A 19,558-nucleotide genomic window follows, 5' to 3' on the forward strand; every position below is an offset into this window, starting at 1 on the left:
CCTTGTACGGAGCAGTAGTAATACGGAGTACGAGTACTGGTAACCACCTCTCGCAGCAAGTTTCAGCAGTACTCGGTACTCCCCCCACCAGTTGCCCTTCAGTCACCTACGAAGACGAGTACTATGGCTACTTACTTAGTCTCCCTTGTTGCGCAAAAATCAAAAATAACTCGAGTTATTGTGCTCTGCATAGGGAATGCCTGCCTCTCTCGCCACTTCATACGGGGTTCTCCTTCGCAAGCGAATAAATGTACCAACCTCCATGCACCCTGAGACAATAAATGAGCGGGATGAATTCATCATGGAGCTAGCCCTATCCTTTAACGTCTTTTAGGGTCGTGAGTACTGCTTCTTGTAGGGTGATCGTGGTGTCTAAAAATTCGTCCTGCTCCAGCTGATTTTCTGTTTCAACAGAATGGATGAACTCTCTTGGATCCAGACACCAGCGTATGACGTTGGCAAAGCCCAAGCCTTCTGAATACTCAACCTCGGCCAAGACAGAGTCGCGTGGACCGTTCCCTTGCAGTTCAAGGAGGACACTTGCCGGCTCGAAAGACTTCTGGTGCAACACCAGACCGAAGATTCCTGGAACTATCTCCTTGAGTGGCTTCCACAGGGCAACTTCGAGCAGCACCATCCCCAAGGAATACAAGTCGAAACGTGGACGGTACTCATCCCGACTGTCCTGCTGCTGCTCCAGATCCACAGACATGGGGTGCCTGTAGAGCCTCGTATCTACGTCTTCGAGGAGCGCATCGGAAATATCGTGAGGGCCGATCTGGCGGGAGTAGCCATATCCAACGAGGAAGGGACCCTGAAATGACTGTACACTTGGCCATCGAGACTCGATGAAGTTGGTAAGCAGGATATTGCTGGACCTTATCTGTTTGTGAAGCCAGCCGGCGGTATGGAGCTGGAGGATGACTTTCGTCAGGGCGCAAGCGATCTGCCGTCGTGTCGTCGGATCCGCCTTCTTCAGACTGAGGTCTGATAGGACGGTATTCAGACTCACCACGTTTGGCAGCGCAGTTGGAGAGGACGGAGACTCATGATCAGTCGGCGGAGGCAAGCTGTAGATCAGGGCGATATTTCCGTCTTCCCAGTAAAAGCCCGAGCAGTGAAGGGAGTGGAGGGAAGGAGACCGAAGCTCGCTGAGGAGAAAAGCTAGGCTCTCGATCTGGTGACGTCGCCGTCCGTTCTCGATCTTGTTCGCTCGGTTCTCAATACGTCTTCTCTCGAGGAGTACCCAACACTTCGAGCCGTCTTTCTCGATCGCAATCTCCAAACCAGGCCCGACCCGTTCCCAGTCGGTGTTTGTTCTGTAGTCGGCAGATTTCTTCTTCAACATTTTCAATGCCTCGGCTCTTTTTCTCCTGATATCGACGGAGTTTTGGAAGCTTGCCTGTTGCTCCATTTCGATGCTTGTCGCGTCAACTCCTAGGGCAATTCGACTCGACTTGAGCTTCGAAAGTCGAGACGCTTCCGCAATCTCCCCCTGGCTGTCTGTACGAGCGTCCTGTGGGAAGTCAAGCTGCGAGAGGCATTCCAAGTCATCGGCATCTTTCGAGGTCTTGATCCCCGTCCGAATCATCGACGTCAAGGTCCCAAGAATGCGACTCTGGATTCCCAGATTTGTCATCTCCAGCAGACCACTGATCTGGACATGGATCTCCTGCACAAGCCTTGTCATGCTGTCTTTGTCGAACACTGCCCAACGAATCTTTTTTAGTGTACCGTTCCGCGAGTGAATTGTTTCGGCAACCATCGTGTCGAACTTTCGTTGCAGCCAAGACGGCAGACTGGGCCAACCTATATTGACTACTCGGGTCTCCACGTCTTCGTTGGTCTCCTCGACTATGAGATTATACCTTTTCTCAAACTTCTCTCCTCTTGGAAGAAGCGACTCGAGCTCCTGGATAATGGAATTTTTGACAGCTATTCCGGGATGGCCTTCCTGGCCTACTGCATTTTCGAGATTGGAGAACTCATGTTGCTCTTCCCACATAAAGAAGCGAAGGAATTCATATTCCATCTTTCGGCGGAGTTGATCAGCGTCATTTCCAAACCTCCACACCGATGACATGAGGATGAATCCCTGGTGAATTCTATGTATGGCGGAGTTCGCTAGCCCAATGGCCGCACTGACTTCGCCCAACACTGACATCTTGAACTGGCGTTGAAGTGGCTCAATGACATGAAACTCGACTTTCGCAAAGATTGAGCCGGCTTTTCAGCCTGATCCCTTCAGCTGAAAGGGCAATCAGCCACAATGCAGAATGGAGGGGTTGACCCACGTGATTGAGCGATCGGATGATATCAACCGTACATAAGTCAGGAATAAGTCCTGGGTGAAGGCTCCTGCTATCAGGACAGTTCATGAAGAGGTACAAGGGACCATGAATCCGTCTACACGACTTCAGGTTATTCCACGATCCTCAACAGTCCCAATCCGGCCAAACCTCTCCACCTTCATTGACTTGGCCCGTCATGCCACATTCCACGAAAATCAGAGTGCCTTACCACCACATGCTCGAGAAGCTCAAAGTATTGCCTCGTCTGTGACTATTGGTTCGGGCATTTCATACACCATCACAAGAAAAGACATTATTCCATGCCGGAACGACAGACTACCACCCGTGCACCAGCGAGGCGTCACCGTGAGCGCAAACCCCTCGCCGGCAGCGCAGCAATCTATGATAGCCCGAGTTATTTACAAGATACCCAAGGTTGATTTTTACGAGACAGGTGAAGCGATGCCCGAGTCTTACGAAGCATATGCTTCTGTTCTGCGAGATTTCTTGGTGCTTTCCCATGAATCGACTATCTTACACGAGAACCTGTTGACTCTGTTGGGATTGGCTTGGGGCAACATGCCAGGCGAACATCCATATATGATACCGGTTCCTATTGTTGAGTATGCCGACTTTGGATGCCTCGCAGATCTACAGAAATCAAAGAAGCTCTGCAATTCCCACAAGATGCGGTTACTCATGGATATGGCCACAGGACTTGAATTTCTTCACAGATGTGATATCGTACATGGTGATTTCAAGAGTGAGAATGTTCTCATATTCGCTCATGTCGACTCGCGGTATTGTGCTAAACTGACTGATTTTGGATCTGCGTTGCCTGGAGGTCAGGGAGTGTTTGACGTCTACAAGAATGGCACCGTACTCTGGGCAGCGCCTGAGATCCTGGAAGGAAATTCTGACACAGCGTGTCTTTCGGCTGCCGATGTCTTCTCATTTGGACTGACGCTCTGGCGAACAGCAATAGATGGGTTTGACCCCCTGAGCACATTCATGCTCTCCAGGAATGAAGCGGCCACAGGCATGCCTTCGGTTCGGACGCTGACCAAGCGCCCCTATGTAAATGCTGCTGCGAAGCTGTCAGCAGACAAGAAGCTGACCGAATTGGCATCTTCGGCTATCTGGATTCCAAAGCTAGAGCTCTTGCGTATCTTCGGGACAAGGACGAGCTGTGGCTGCGAGCAATCTCTTCGTGCAGGGGATGTTCAGAATCAGGATACTATAACCGAGGAGGCGTATTTCGCATGTCTCGACCGGATCTTGGGCCAAACACTGCACCCTTGTCCGAACGAGAGAAGTATTGAGTCCGCCAAGGTGGATCTAGAGACACTGTATGGCCGAGATCCCAAGTAAACGACATGCAACATTTCTGTTCAAGTTGTTCTGCAGCTCACCAACACAGGTCTTCCCTCAAAACTCGGGCACAATCTATCACATCAACCCGATCGTATGAATTATTGAAGTCCGGAGGGGTGTGTATTCTTCTACCGAGTTAACTCGATACTAACCAAGAAACAGTTCGTCATGTCGTTGATCGCTATGAGAGATATACAGGCTCACATTATGAACGATGTGTTCGGCCAGATTGTGAGGTTAAACGATGCGACTCGGCGCAGGCGCGGCTGGACTCCACGCCTTGAAAGTCTCCTGACTGCAGGCTTCATGAGCGGGATGGGCTCTGATCGCTTCTTCGACGCGAGAGAGGCCGTCCGTGCTTGCGATCGTGGTGCTAGAGCTGGCATTACAGGACTCCGTGCAATCATTTACCGCCTGGTGAATGTGGCAGGTGATCATTGCGGCGGCGGGATACTGTCGCTACTTAGATGGAGTGCTGAGCGTGGATCTATGGCAGCCATGGAAGACCTCAGAGACCTTGACCCAGAGATGGCAGAGAGTGCGGCAGCATTTCTCCGTAGGCATACCTGTGGGATTGGAGCAGACTTCTTCACCAAGATCATCGGACCATTTAACTATCCACAACTGTCGGATCGTTCCATCATCGAAGCCCATCTCCGGAGAACTGGACAGAAGGCATCTGAAATTATTCTCAACGCTCGAGGAGACACTTTGATCCACGCCGCCGCCTCAGGTGGAAGCACCGACGTTGTAGAGCTTCTGATAGGCCGCTATGATGTTCCCGTGAACCTGCGCAATCCGCACGGGGAAACACCACTCTTGTGTGCCTTGCGGTCAGGCCATGTCGATATTGTGAACTATCTGCTCGACTGGGCCGCCGATGCCAAGTTAACGTCGAAGAGGCAAGAGAATGTACTCCACTGGTTAATCTCGATACCCGACTCGGAACTGCCTGATCTTCTTGCAAGATTGATCACCAATGGAGCAGATATTCAAGATCCTGGGTGGGCCTTATCTTGCGACTACGCCGCTACTATGATCACAAACCGCTTTGATCGTTGGGACTGCCCTGGAGCAGGTGCGCCGTTGCATTGGGCAACCTCCCGCAAAAGAGCTGTGCTGGTCAAGTTATTGTTGGACCATGGGGCAAAGCACAATGATCGGGGCAGGATCGGCACGAACTCCACCCCGTTTGAGCAAGCAGCTTATTTTCACGACCATGAAATCTTGAGGATATACATTGATACAAAATATCCAAGACCCCGTGTGCCATGTTTCGACACTGGCCATGACTCGGTACTCCACAACCGGAGCGATGAGATACCTGGGGGGTCTTTGCTCATTGGCCTCTCCGCATTGATCCGTGAAGCCATCGACGGATCTGACCGCTTTCTGATGGCCGTAAGATGGGGAAAACAATACAAAGCACAGCTGCGTGAGACCTTGAAACTTCTAGGAGAAGAGCTTAGCTACCAGCAACTGGTCAAGGGAGTCGACAAGGCCGGGCGGTCCCCACTTCACTATGCTGCTTATTGTGGTTTCCACGAGGCAGCGGAGCATGTCTACGAGTTCATGGAAGGTGCTAGCATGATCGACACTCCATATGGACGAGGTGGAGGCATTACTCCCATCTTCGAGGCTATCAGGCGCGACAACAAGACCCTGTTTGACTTTTTCCTGGATAAAGGTGCCAGAATTGATATAAGAATCGACAGCCCCGGTATGCAAAGTCGATTTGACTGGTGTATCCTGCACGCAGTCGCCCAGGATTGTCATTTCAGCGGTCCTGAGCTTGCCAACAGACTGCTGGAGTTGGGATTGCCGCCCGACGGTTATGAGCCCGTCGGTGATCAGGAGCCCACGGAGACGCCACTCGCCGTGGCCATCGATAGCAACAACTTCAAGCTTGCCGATCTGCTGCGACAGAAAGGCGCAAATATCAATGCCCTTTCGCGATTCACCCTCTCCAGCCACATGAAGTTACAACATCCCATGACCATCCTCGGACGAATCATAGCAAGCAATCTTCGCGACTGGCGGTCTCGCCTAAAGTATCTACTACATCCGGAGACGGAGATGGGACATCCACCACCCCCGGATTTTCTCGTGGGACCCAGTCAAGGATGGACCGCACTACATGTCAGTGCCTTGGGCCTGCAGACTCGGGACCCCGAGTTTCGACGAGATCTTGATGCTGAGGTGTCCGCGAATATACTGACATACCTGTTGGAATTCTACGATCAACCCCGGCAAGTCAATGCACTAACCATCGATGCTGCCAGGACCACGGCCTTGCATATCGCGGTCCAGACCCACAATCTCGAGGCCGTCGTGTCGTTGCTAGACACCGGCGTCGTCGATTTACACATCCGGGCGCACGACGGCCGTTCTGTAATTGAGACGGCCACGATGTGTGTCGAAGAGGCTGCAGGACAGGCTCGGCAAGGAGACTTGAGCGATGCAGAGGATATCCTGGCGGCGTTGTTGGATTATGAGGATCAACGGCATTGAGACGGGGGGTGCGTCAGTGCAGCGTTTCTGGGCCCTCCACTGATCTCCCGGACCGGCCCCCCGACCCTGGAGTAATCCCACCCACCGCCATTTTTCTAACCAGTTTCACTGCGTCTTATCTTCTCCCGCACCACTGCAAACTCTTCTACCATGCAACCTCATGCACTATAAGTCAGGCCTGTCTACCATCCAGGAGTCAAGGAGACACTTACGTACGTAGTGTCCATATCGTAGCATCAAGTGACGCATTCCGTACCGTAATGCCTGCACAGATACATGTCCACTAGTTCCAATTGGTCAAGCAAGAGGACGACTTTAGTTTCCGTGTGCCGAATCAGGTCCCCAATCCAGCCAGGCACGAAGGGAGTGGCCATGTTCAGATTCCAATGTGAAGAACGCACCGATACTCCTTTGCCTCAAGCAACTCGACTATCCTCTAATGCTCAAGAAAGGTTGAATCTCGTGCAGGATTTCAGCTCGCCTCTCAAGACGCCTCCTCGACCATGGTCGCCTGTTGAGGCCGGGCGGACAGCGCCGTCAGGCTGAAGCCTAGGAAGTTGCATCAGGTCGAACCCTAGTGGGCGCCACAATATCGTACATGTACCATTCATGGGAAAGATGTCTCAGGTCTCGATGGTTCTGGGCTCTTCATTGATCTACTGAACCAATAGGCTACAATCCTCATTATTAAACATGTAGTAAGTGACGCGTCTTTCATACGTCGACAGCCTCACCACTTCGGGTCGCACACCATCTGCCTCGCAAAGACTATCGAACGCCACAAGCGATGTGATCCCTCAGATGCCCAATAAAAATGCCATCATGGCAAACAGCCCAATCCCAGTATCCATTGACGGCGCGGCGGCACGTTGGGTTCCGGCGTTCGACTGGGCGGTAGGTGTGGGTGTCTGGGTGTTTGGTGCGGTCGAGGCCGAGGCCGAGCTGGTGCCCGCCGCGGTGAAGCTTGTCGTACCGAACGTGTTTGTCGTGGTGGCCGAGTCACTCGACCCGGTCGAGTGAATGAACCCACTGGGCACCGGCAGTGTGCTTGCGTTCGTGCCCAAAGATGAGCACTCGGCGATCCCAGGAGTGTATATGCTCAACACGGAGGAAATGCAGCCCTGGTGGTGGTGGTGCCTCGGTCAATGGAGCCCCGACGACGAAGCAGGGCGCGATACTGACCATGGGGTAAGTCACTGTGCCATCGACCCGGGTGACGTTCACGCAGTTGTCGGTGCACTGCGCATTACCTGCGGTGGGAGAATCTTGATAGCACAGAGCGCCCTGATGGACTCCCGATCCTGGCGGGTAGCATGCGAGGCTGGGACTGATGTGAGAAAAATGCCACGCACGAGGCAGGTTCGTCGATTCTCTTCCTTTCTCAACTTACTCGTCGTTACAATTCCCAAAGACCGGGCAACCATCCAGACAGCGGATGATGATATCACTCGCAAGGCTTCCTGATCCTTCGCAGTAGAAGCCACCTCTGGCCGGACATGAGAATGTGATGTAGGGATCACCTGAGCAATTCGAGCTCAGAACCCCAAGACACCTGGGCTGGGTCAATGTGCGTTCGATCCGTTTGAAGTTGAACAATTTGTACTCACCAGGTCAGGAGAATAAGGCCTCGTAGGGTTGCGGTCTTCATGTCTGCTAAAGTCCTACCAAGTAGATTGAATCGTGAATCAGTGTAGAGGAGGAGGGTGGTGGCGTTTCATTTAAACAAACAACGAGAAGGCCGGACCCCCGAACCTTGCTTCAGCTGAAGTTGAGGCTGCAAAGCCGCATGGCTACTGAACCCTGCCTCGCTTAAGGAGTGCGCATCAAAATATTGTCTTGCCGCAGGTGGCGCACCCATTTCCATATCCGAAGGTGGTGTGCACTCGTGCCTGCTCGTCCTGTAGTCCTCCATCCATGTATACGTTTCTCTTCTGGCGAGGAACAAGGCATCTATCGAATGTGATCGGCTTTCCACAGGCAAGGACTCAGCCTAGAAATATGGCTCTTGAGAGGGCCGAGAGTGAACCTAATCGCGCCTCATCCATCGTCAATATTCCTGTTGAAGATGAAGTTCCGGCTCCGGATGCTATGCCAGTAGCTGGTGAGAAAACTCACTCTCTCATCATGAACAGAAACACCGTTCCACAAGACACGGAGCTATTCTCGTCGCCTCAGTTTCAGCAGACGCAGCCTCCGAGGGAGTCAGTTGCCCTTCTTCAAGAGTCGCGAACAGGCCATCCGGGGCCGGCAGCATTGCACTCCGCGAATGGGTTTGATATTCCAAGGTCATGGCGAGAGTTGGCAAAGATCATGCACGAGAAGCTTGGCTTCCTCACAATCGCCATCTTCTTGGTGGGACTTGTGGTTATTCTTGCCGTCATGAGCCTGTGGACATTTCTGTGGTTCGGCAACGGTCACAATAGTGCCTGGCAATGGATCATGGAGCACGACTCTCTCAAGGTCATCGTATCATCTACGGCCGAAGTAGCAAACAAGGTCGCAGTCCTGATGATAGGTTTCGAATGCTCTATGCTGATAGCATTGGCACTTGAGTGGTCCGACATCCGCTTCTCTGATATCGCAGCAGTATCGATTGGTCGTGCAGGAGGCGGTCAAGGTCTGAGCACCATGAAGAAGATCTCAAAACTCAGCCTGTCAGCCCAAGGCGTCAACTTGGTCTTTCTCATGACTGTGACGGCTGTTCTCCTTCTACAGATGCTCTCGGCCGCGACCCACACGGTGTTGCTAGCAGACATCTCGGTCGCGAAATTGCCCACCAGCAGAACCGACGAGACCTTCAACATAAGTTTCAATTACTACCCACAGACAATCAGCAACGAAGCAGGGTTCCCGAACCTGCTATACCGTTCTACGGCTTGGGGCTGGAAAGCACCTTCTTACCCTGCTTTTGCAGAGTATTCGGAAGATCCTTACCAGAAGAACGGCGTATCTGACACAGGGCTCACCTTGCGTGCATTTCTCCCTATCGCCGATCCCCTTGTGAGACAAAAGATAAGGAGCTATTCGGGCCGGGCGACTGTGCTTGACGCCAGAGTCACCTGCCAAATCCCTGATTTTGAAGATATCTCGGTCGAAGTCGAACAAGACAGCCTGTTGTTAAGTGGTTACGTGAAGGCAAGCCAGCCAACTCCACGCCTGGGAAACATGACGCTAGTTCCCACGCCCAAGAACAGGAGCGACATCACCGACTGGACCCGCAACGCCCCTGTTCCATTCATCTGCGTCGCGCCACTGGCCAACACGTCCACGTATGGAATGCCTGATCAATGGCGCACAGTGCTCTGCCAACTCACAGAAGCAGGCCGTTCGTCCACGGGCATTGCAGGAGGCCTCGTGAGCGAGTTCAAGGATTACTCATCTTGGCTTGCCGACTCGACGACATTCAACAACAGTTGGGATTTCGGAACGGCGTACCTGGTTTTCAATGTCACTTCTGGGCCTTCGTTCCTATGGGAGGACTTTTTCAATTATCAGAAGGTCCTGCCAGCACCTGTCGCAGCAGGAGAGACATCCAAGGAATGGAAGCTCTTCACCCTCGCCACAGACCTGTCGTTCGGGGCGACGCTTTGCTACTCAGCGTTGGACACGGCCGAAATACCTGTCGAAATTACGTCGGAACCGGAACGTAATGTTACTGAGCCCGCCCCGACCTTCAACTCTGGGTCCAAACGATACGAGTTCCAAGAACTTCGGAGGCAATACGGCCAGAGCGGACGCCAGAGCGGTTCCCATCCCAGTACCGGCCGGGATCTTGGTGATAGAGGTATTCTGACGCTGAAAAAGCAGTCTTGGATCGCCGGGAAGGGTGTTCAGCCACCGACCGAGCCCTTTCTGCGGTCTTTTGCCAATCTGGCCGGATCCGGGAGCAACGACGGAGGCAACGACCCATACTGGTCTGGTTTTCTCTGGAGTTCTTCACCACCGTACAGCTTGAATTTGTCGGATCACTATTGGACTGTTTTCTCGGCAACCTCTGCCGATTACCTGCAGCCAGACCCTCTGCACGTCTGGCTGTTCCAGGACATCATAGCGCACAGCGGCTCGGTGGCGTTCGCCCTACAGTCGCTGTTCACGTTGCTGGTGAGCATGGCTTACTATGACCAGTTGCCACAGTTCGACAAAGCCACCCGGGTGGAACAGTCTGTGTTTAAGTACACCAACCTGCCAACCCACCATCGAGGTTTGCTGATCGTGATGTGCGCCTTGACGGTTCATCTGTTCCTCGCGTACGGGGTGCTTGCCTGGTTCGTTCTTGGAACCAAATACACGCGACTGGGTCAGAAATGGCAAGCTATAGCCCAGGCCAATACTCCAGAAATAGCGCCATACCTGGCACAGGCGGTGACATTGTCGGACGAAGAATTTGACAAGTACGTAGAGGAGCAAGGTGGGCAGATGGTATTGCGTTCGCGAGTCAAGCTCGGACCGCTTGGAGAGTCTGGGAAGATTGGATTATATGTGTCCTGTGAGAGCCGAGACAGCTGAACCTGTTGGGTTATTCTTTTAGCTGTTGAAATCTGTCTGGAGCTGGAATCAGATCGCTCAGGGCCGGGCGAATAAATACTTAAAAGGCAATCTAAAGTTGCTGAAAGTTGCCAAAAGGTAGATGCTACGTAAAGAGTAAGTAGTCAATGATGTCTGAAATATATTGAACAATGGCGCTATATGAAAAGTGAGAAGAGGGTGTGAGCTTCTATTTACTTCACAGCGACCCTATTTCAGACAAATGCTCCGTTAAAGATGGGTTTACTTTGGTCTGTTCTTGCTGTTTCGGGCGCGATTCTCTTTGCTGCTTAGTCGAGGCCTTGGGGAGGACACACATAAATGACTTTGGTGTGACAGCTTCAGTGACTATCTTCTGGTTTTCCAACGGGGTTACACTGTCTCGTCGTGCTGTAGTTACTCAAAATAAGGGACCTTAAGCCCTCAAACTAGGCGACATGTGACATGGCATGAAAAGCGGACGATAGGGTATTCAGATTTGATCCTTAATGTAAGCTGCTTTGACACACTATTGTCCCTGTACGGAGTACATCAATCGAGTTCGGTTCCGTACTCACCGGGCTTCAGGCTGATAGCGAAACCACAAACTCCAAGCGAGGCTCGTTTACTTTTGTACTGTAGGTGTTCAAGTCCTGATGCGATACTATTTCCATTTTCATGAGAAAAGGAAAAGATAGAGTACAATTTTTACGCTTGACTAAGATACGGTACACACAGGCTCGGGGGGTCTCGCGTTAGACTATCGTGATCTCCCTTGCAGGGAGTGTCGAGCGCTGCAAGGTACATCGGTTCGGGATGTCAACTTCAGCGCGACCGACCCTGACAAACTCATCCTCTTTGTTTCCGCTTGGAACCAGCACCAACCCAGCTGTTCTCAGCCCATCCGGGTCAACCCTGTACATTATCAGCGGCAGGAACTTCGCCTCGACTTCCGCATCTGGATCGAGCCAGAGGCAGAGGTCGCCGTCTGTGTCATCTATATCGCACTCGCCCTTGAATTCTCTGCCCCGTTCGCCCTCCACGCACCTCAGAGCAAGCCGGGGGAACGGCATCTTGTCCATTGACAGAAGATGAACGCTCGTTTTGGAAGAACTGTCATTGATCATCTTTCGCCTCCACTTATCCTCATCCGTCAGTGTGTGAGGTGTGGCGCAAATGAGCAAGGAGAAGAGCTTCGCCCTGACGAACAGCTTTCCACTCTTGACTTCTCCGTAGGGAGCGCTCAAGCGCTGATGCTCGATTTCTACCCGTGTAATCTTGGTTCCGACAAGAGATGTATTTTCCCGGTAATCGCACCGGCCTCCAGGCAGAATTTCCCCACGGAAATAAAGCCGGATTCGCTTGTGGCACTGAAATATCCACGACCATGACGGCCCAGAAAAGCCCTCAGGATCGAAGTTGACTGCACCTGCTGGGATCGTCGTCCTTCTTGTGCCCGAAACCTCTGCAGACCACAAGAGTCCCAGCGCGAGGTCACTTTGCCACAATCCGGCTGCGTACTGATCGTTCGGTTTCATGTAGCCCGCAAAAGCTTGTGCGAGGCTAGAAAGGGCTGGGAGAACGTCGCTCTTCGTCTTCATATTTCGAGACGTGAATTCCTGAACCTGGGCATACCAGAGATCTAAATATGGGTTGCGCCCCGCGTCGGCTGAAGTGCTCGATCGACTAGGGTGGATATGCATCCTCAGCTGTCGATTATTGCCAAAGTTTTCATGTCGATATGGCGTCCTTTCTGAGCCCATGATATTATCGGGAGTCGCGGAGCAACAGAAGCAAAGCCAATAGATTCCCCTGGCACCATATTTGAGTATACGTCTCGATAACTGCTCTTCTTGCAAAACCCAAGCACGCATAGCCAGAGGGGCCTTGATCACCTCGTATTTGTCTATGGCATCCAGTCCCATTAGACTAACATAGTAACCTTTGTAGGGCGGGACATCAGGCGGCTCAAAGAGGCATAACGGATACGTCAACAGAGGGTTCCGTGGGTGGTATATTCCAACATCATCATTCGGTGCCCAAGCCGCTGCGAGCGTGAAAGTAGCGTTGCCGAAATATTGCGCCATTCGTTGCGATTCCATCGCCCAGTCGTCTTTGTCCCTCTGGATGATGCAGGTGTTGTCGATCCAGAGATATCGGACGTTAAATTTTCGAGCAATATCGACAGCATCCCTAAAGGTTCTTGGCCACGTTGCCAACTGTGGAAGTTGATAGGCGATAGGATTATTTGTCACTCGGTCATTCTTTGATCCAGTGTATCTAACCACGTCCAGAGGTTTCGTTGCCCCCCAGCAATGGCTGAGACAGATGTATTCACCAGTCTCACCGTCCACCGGCTCATAAAGGACAGGTTCCATACCTTCTTCCCTTACGTCAATTACTCGCTTCGGTAACGGGGGAACTGCAGTCGTCGAAAGATTGAGAGCGTCACAAACCGAATGGTTCGAAAGACAGTTGTTGTACCACAATTTGGCGAGCTCAATGGTGGCGCTGGACTGAGTGGAGTTGTCGACCTCAAGGAGCTGCTTAGACTCCCAGAGCTCGTACATACGGTAAGTCATCCGCGCGAACGCACCTTGATCGTTAGCACAGCGTTCTTCAAAAGCCAATACGCACCGCACGATACCTTCAGGAAGCTCAACTCTACGCAACATTCTGCAGAAATTACCCCAGAAGACGTAGAAATAGTCTTCCAAATCGAACCACATGCGGGAGGCGAAGTCAGCGCGGCGACTCGCAAAGACCCTCCATACGACAGGACACGTTTTGGAAATGCTGGAAGATTCGGAACCGTCAGCTCGGGCAAGCAGGGCCAGTGAAAGCGACGATTTTTCTCCTGCGGAAACAGGATCAATCGCGGCCCGCTCATCATCGCTCGATGGCTCGTCGAAGGCGAACCAGAGAGCAGCACAGAGGTAGCAACCAGCATCTTTAGAGCGGGCCAGATGTTGGAAGTCGGCGTGATGTATGTAGAACTTTTGCTCGACAGAGGAAATGCGGTACTTCCTGCATTCCTCAAAGACGACATTGTCAGGATTTTCCGCATAAGCACGGGCATCGGCGACCTCTTCGAACCATTCGAAACGAACATTTGAGCAGTTGCGACACAACATGATGATGAAATTGCCGAGAAGTTTGATTTGGACTGAGATCTCCCCTGGGTGCCTCGCGAATCAAAGTAGAAAGGAATCCAGTACTTGACTGGAAGTTGTCAGGCAACCAGTCATAAGCATTCAACAATTGTTCATGGGCCAAGAGCAAACATCTTCTGATCGTACTTCAACATGGGCTGATGTAGCGCAGCCTCATACAGAGTTCTCATGGAATGAAAGGGCCGTCATTGCAAGATCTCAAGTGGACACATTCGGCGGGTCTAGATGGTTGCAGTTTTGCGGAGCAAGGCCGTTTTAAGGAACTTTGCAAAGCACAATATTTTGTAGCCTCGTAGCCTTGCCGGAATGACATACGGAGTACAGCGGACTCATACCCTTACGGAGTATCTCAACAGCTTTATATATACCTACATGTACCTTATGTATCTAGAACTGAGTGTTTGTGGCATGGAAAAATCAAGATATCTTTGTGTATCATACTCGAACTTGCGTCCATTCGGGAAACTCCAGATCCTCCCTTACGATCGACATCATATTTCGGTCCTCGATGTAGTCTTTGAGTTGCAAAGACTCGAATTGACTTCGATTGCCGATGTACACACCTCTGTGTTGGATGAGACGGGCATATTCCATTGTTCGCCGAACAAACTCGGCATGATTCCCCGTCTTCAGATAATGTATCAGCATTAGTACATCAAACGCAGCCTGGCTCGTCGACGCAACAGTATGGGGTCTGAACCCGGCGAGGGCATCCCCAATAAGCACCACCTTGCCATGGTCGAAGGAGTTCTTTGGCGTAATGACATCCGTGATGCATTGGACGAATGGATTGCGCGTCTTCTCTACCATTTCGGACATCTGAGGAGGCAGTCGATCACGACCCCTTTTCTTGACCATCTCCCAAGCCTCGTCGCGCATCTGTCCTGGTGGGATGGTGAGTCTGCGACGTTTGCCGTCTTTGTCGGTCATGACTTCTTCCAATTCCTGCTCTCCTTCCGGGAAGTTTGTGTACCACACAAAGTTGAGCAGCCGTTTGCCCTCCTCCATGGCTCCATTTGTCCCCGGTATTGTATAGGTGAGATTCTGGATGCCTGGAGAATGAAAGAAGGTAAATCTTTCCACAAATGCTGCCTTGGCTTCTTCGGACGCCGCTTCCTCTGGGACCGTTCCTCGAATGACACAATACCCAGCATATTTACGTTCAATATCAGGGTACAAGATCTTTCGTATCGTCGAACTTGGCCCGTCAGCACCCACAAGCATATCACCTACCACGCTCTCTTTGCCGCCGCCGGCCTTGTCATATGACACTCTCACTTTATCACCCTCATAAGCAAAACCGGCCACGGTACATCCGTATCTATAGTCAATCTTGCCGTCGCCAGGTTGTGGGCCCGGGGCTTTACAGTAGTCGCTCTGTTGATGGTCGTAGTTTGCACGGAGCATGTAATAGCACAGGTCCCAGCTTGTCATCGTCTGCTTCATCACCTCTTCATGAACGACATCTCCTGACTTGTCCAGATACATCCTCTTTTGCGAGGCGACCGCCACAGCACGTTTGCACCGGTCATAGCGTTCGAAGAAGGCCAGGGTATCCCCGCCAGCGACAATGCCTGCGCCTTGGTTCTCGAGTAGGTTCGTCGGATTTCGCTCGAGGATGGTCGTGTCAAAGCCTTCCTGCTTTAGGGCGACACCAGCAAACAGGCCTCCGAGGGAGCCTCCCACGATAATGACGTGCTTCGTCTGTTGCTCCATCAAGGGTCCAGGTTATACTCGAGTCTTCAACTTGAGAACAAGCGGACATTCAAATCGAAGGGGTAATAGCCATGACTCCGAGGTTATCGATGACTGGGAGGAGGAAGAAGGTAATATCTCCCGCGGCCAAAACCCATCAATAAGCGAGCCTGCAGGTCTTGTGAGGGGGTCGTCAGTGACATCCATGTATCATCCTTCCATTACCCCGTTCGCTCAGACCGCTTCGGCCTCTGGAGGCTAGTGATTAGCTGGTTGGTAAAATGTCTTGATCCGGTAAGACCATGATCCAGAAGTCTCAAAGGATGGAAGCAGACAGTACATCTTTCAAGAGTGCGAGGCAACAGGAAACGATTGCGAATAATGAGAAGGTGAAGTTCAGGCTGGATGTTCAAAGTCCCTGCGACAAACCCCGTCCTTTAGCCTGAGGAGGCCCCGCCATAGTTCAATAGGCTAGCCTAGAAAGCCCACTACTCTACAGAAGACCCGCCTAGCTCCGGGTGTCTCAGGTGTGTATTGGCCTCGCTCTGTCCACCCTGCAAGGCACCTTTATCGGTTAGCCAGATCATTTGCACATCTGAGTGCTTATCCATACAGTCCTCCGTACACTTTATGAAAGGGTGATCTCTTAACTGTCTTGTTCGTGAACATTGTTTCTCCTCCATTTCAACCAGATATTCCTGGCCTGTCCGTCACTGTTCACCCATGGCGATGCTTCGGTAGTCCGTGTGTACCACTGCCTGCTGAGCCGCGTTCAAAACCTCGACCGTCACAATGGCGCGAACCCGTGATGGTCTCTTGTCGGAGAAGCACTACGACGACGATGCGGCCCTCGTTCCCTCAGACGCAGGCTCCGACTACGAAATCGATGGAAGTGCAGCGGGTGACGACGCTGTCCAAGATGGTGATCGAGATATCCTAGACGAAACAGAAGAACACGAGAATCTCCTGCGTAAGCCAGGGAAACTCGACGCCGTTCGAGGCATGGCTGGCCTGCGGAACAATAAACAAACTGGGGGTAGCAAGAGCAGGCATCGCAAAGAGAGAGCGAAAAAGGGGGAGTCGGATACGATGTTCGAGATGGAAGGTGGTTTCAAAGACACAAGTTCGCAGTCATCCACAGATTCAGAGATCGAAGGAACCAAATGGGATAGAAGAGCGCCTGCGAAGTCACATCGGGGACGACTTACAGTCTTGTTCCTCGCCATCATCGCCCTATTCATTTCTCTCGTCTTTGGCGCGTACAAGGCTTCACACAAGCACGCCCTCGCCCCAACAACCCATCGGCTGGCCCGATTGTCCAATGGCACGCACACCTTTCGTCCGACGACAATACTCATATCGTTGGATGGCTTCCGAGCCGACTTTCTCAACCGCGGCCTCACGCCTGCTCTGAATGCCTTCGTGGCAAGTGGCGTATCGCCAAAGTACATGCTTCCATCCTTTCCGTCGGTCACGTTCCCCAACCACTTTACGCTCGTGACCGGCCTCTACCCCGAGAGTCATGGCATTGTCAGCAACCAATTCTGGGACCCTGATTTCCAAGAGGAGTTCTACTACACGAATGTCGGTGTTTCGATGCAGCCCAAGTGGTGGACCGCGGAGCCACTGTGGGTGACGGCAGAACATCACGGCGTCCGATCAGCAATTCACATGTGGCCCGGTTCCGAGGCTCATATTCCGGATGTCGAGCCTACCTATCTCGACAAGTACAATGGATCCGAGGAACTCACCCGCAAAGTGGACAGGATGCTACACTGGCTCGATTTACCAGGTGACGACGACGACGATGATGATGGTAGTGACGATATCACTACCGAAAGACGACCACAACTGATCGCGGCGTACGTACCCAATGTCGACGCCGACGGTCACAAATACGGCCCCAACAGCACCGAGATCAGAGCGACAATCGCCGACGTCGACAGCATGTTTGTCAGTCTCGTGGAGGGTCTGTACGCGCGAAACTTGTCCGAGATTGTCAACCTCGTCGTCGTATCGGATCATGGCATGGCGACGACCTCGAACGATCGCCTTGTACAGCTGGATGATCTGATCGATATGTCGTTGGTGGATCATATCGATGGTTGGCCCTTGAGGGGCATGCGACTGAAGGACCCAGATCGTGATGTCCCGATTTTGTACGAGCAACTTTCCAAAGAAGCCGCAAAGGCCGGGTCTTTCGAGGTTTACACACTAGAGACGATGCCCGAACGTTACCACTTTTCCAACAACGATAGAATAGCACCTCTCTGGGTCGTCCCCAAGACAGGATGGGCCATTGTGGAAAAGTCAGACTTCGACGTGGCGGAAGCACTCGAGACGGGTCAAGAATACGAACCGAAAGGTTTGCACGGATATGACCACGAACATCCGCTCATGAGGGCTATTTTCGTGGCCAGAGGTCCCGCTTTCCCACACAAACCAAACAGTCGACTGGCACCTTTCCAGAACACCGAGGTGTACAATATCGTTTGTGATTCCTTGGGTATCGAGCCTCATCCCAACAACGGCACTCTACGACTACCTCTGAAGCCGGAAGGATTGCACAGTGATGTCGACGCCCCGGTCGTTGATACACCTGCCGATCCAATCATGGACCATGAAGGCAAGGATGACGATCCAGAAGAACCTGAGAAGCATCAAGAAGATGAACCTCAAGAGCACGAAGAAGATCCCGAGCAATCCGACGACGACCCTTCTTCCAATGGTGGCGGTGACGGGGTCAAAGATGATGCAAAGAGCAAATGGTGGAAATTTCTCCACGAAGGACTTCAAAAAGCCAAAGAGTGGGCCAAGGAATTCATCGAATCGATCAAGGGCAACAAAAAAGGAGGCGAAGGAGTTGACCCTCCCGTGTGAAATGTCAACTGGCCCCCCCCTCTTGACAGTAAGATTGCGCATCGAATCTTGGAAGCCACTTGAATATTGGGGGGAGGGGGGAGGGAAGAAGAGTGTGAACACACAAAATGTGTAATAACTCTTTTCGAAACCACTACCAGTATGATGTCGACCTTTTGACGAGGGAGGATTTTCAGTCCTAGTGACTCGACTCGCCACGGTCATTCTGTCACTTGGTCGAGCTTGAGCCGATACAGAATCCGAGAGAGGAAAGAAATTTCTCTCGTGCCTTGCGTCGCCGCTCACCACGAAATCCGTCGGGGAAAAAAAGGGGCAGGGGGCAAGGGCAAGGGCAACCGCATTTCGAAGTGTGTTTGTCGAAGGCCCTGTTGAAACCAACTCCTCTGCTCTCCGAAGTATTTACCTGGGTACCCGGGTGGTGACGGCGGGTGGATGGAAACACCGTCCGACCGAACTTGTACCCAACCGGCCCACGAAGAATCACGGAGGGGGTTGAAAAATCCGATCACGAATGTCGGGCACATGGACCAAAACCACGGTAACCCGGTACTACTGGCGGAGGAGTACTGTGATGAATAGAATCGATCTTGTGATGGGCTGCCGCTGGATCTTTTTGGGTATCCAACTCTGGTTGTTTACCGTATCAAGGCTCGTTGAGAGAGAGAGAGAGAGAGAGAGAGAGAGAGAGAAGAAAAAAAAGACTGTCGCTCCACGGGTTCCTTTTTTCAAACATCCCTCCTTTACTCCTATGAACACATGAGCGAGACTACACACGCGTGTGAGAAGGCACACCGCTCAGGTTTACTTTTTACTCTCAAGGTAATCAAGTCGAGTCGCACGAGGTGAAGATTGGGGGTCTAGAGATACCGTGGACATGATATTGTAGGGGGTACAATACTCCGCACAACATGTACATACAGTAGTATAACATCAACTTCTCTACCCTGTGTATACATTGTCAAACGTCTATTTTGCTTATTCCAAAGGGACAAGGGACTGAAAAACGAGGAACCTCGAGAGCCTGTCTTTGCCGTTGAATTCATACACAAACACCCACCCCAAGCCCGTAGGGAATTACAATGTAATCAGTACTACTCCAATAGACGGAACAAAAAACCATCACGAGTACGG

The 19,558-nt window shown here is 52.0% G+C and overlaps 5 protein-coding genes across 5 annotated transcripts; 3 read left to right on the top strand and 2 right to left on the bottom strand.

Moving 5' to 3' along the window:
- Nucleotides 1-313: 313 nt before the first annotated feature.
- Nucleotides 314-2,164, bottom strand: PV06_08432 (uncharacterized protein; the record flags this gene model as incomplete). The annotated part of the gene is made up of 1 exon (XM_016409767.1): nt 314-2,164. The coding sequence occupies one exon, from the start codon at nt 2,162-2,164 to the stop codon at nt 314-316; it is 1,851 nt and encodes a 616-aa protein (XP_016260075.1).
- A 232-nt stretch (nt 2,165-2,396) lies between these two features.
- PV06_08433 (uncharacterized protein) lies at nt 2,397-3,662 on the top strand (the record flags this gene model as incomplete). The annotated part of the gene is made up of 1 exon (XM_016409768.1): nt 2,397-3,662. One exon carries the CDS (start codon nt 2,397-2,399, stop codon nt 3,660-3,662), a length of 1,266 nt encoding a protein of 421 aa, XP_016260076.1.
- A 171-nt stretch (nt 3,663-3,833) lies between these two features.
- PV06_08434 (uncharacterized protein) lies at nt 3,834-6,176 on the top strand (the record flags this gene model as incomplete). Its single annotated transcript, XM_016409769.1, has 1 exon — nt 3,834-6,176. The coding sequence occupies one exon, from the start codon at nt 3,834-3,836 to the stop codon at nt 6,174-6,176; it is 2,343 nt and encodes a 780-aa protein (XP_016260077.1).
- Nucleotides 6,177-14,180: 8,004 nt separating this feature from the next.
- On the bottom strand, nt 14,181-15,917 carry PV06_08435 (uncharacterized protein). Its single transcript, XM_016409770.1, has one exon. It carries the CDS (start codon nt 15,566-15,568, stop codon nt 14,288-14,290), a length of 1,281 nt encoding a protein of 426 aa, XP_016260078.1. The 5' UTR covers nt 15,569-15,917; the 3' UTR covers nt 14,181-14,287.
- A 275-nt stretch (nt 15,918-16,192) lies between these two features.
- Nucleotides 16,193-19,368, top strand: PV06_08436 (uncharacterized protein). The gene has a single exon (XM_016409771.1). The coding sequence runs from the start codon at nt 16,340-16,342 to the stop codon at nt 18,425-18,427; it is 2,088 nt and encodes a 695-aa protein (XP_016260079.1). The 5' UTR covers nt 16,193-16,339; the 3' UTR covers nt 18,428-19,368.
- The last annotated feature ends 190 nt before the right edge of the window (nt 19,369-19,558 follow it).

Source organism: Exophiala oligosperma, assembly GCF_000835515.1.
Source record: "Exophiala oligosperma strain CBS 72588 unplaced genomic scaffold supercont1.8, whole genome shotgun sequence".
NCBI lineage: Eukaryota > Fungi > Ascomycota > Eurotiomycetes > Chaetothyriales > Herpotrichiellaceae > Exophiala > Exophiala oligosperma.

Coding starts and splice junctions, on each gene's coding strand:
- PV06_08436 (XM_016409771.1), top strand. CDS start 16,340: ATGGCGCGAACCCGTGATGGTCTCTTGTCGGAGAAGCACTACGACGAC.
- PV06_08435 (XM_016409770.1), bottom strand. CDS start 15,568: ATGGAGCAACAGACGAAGCACGTCATTATCGTGGGAGGCTCCCTCGGA.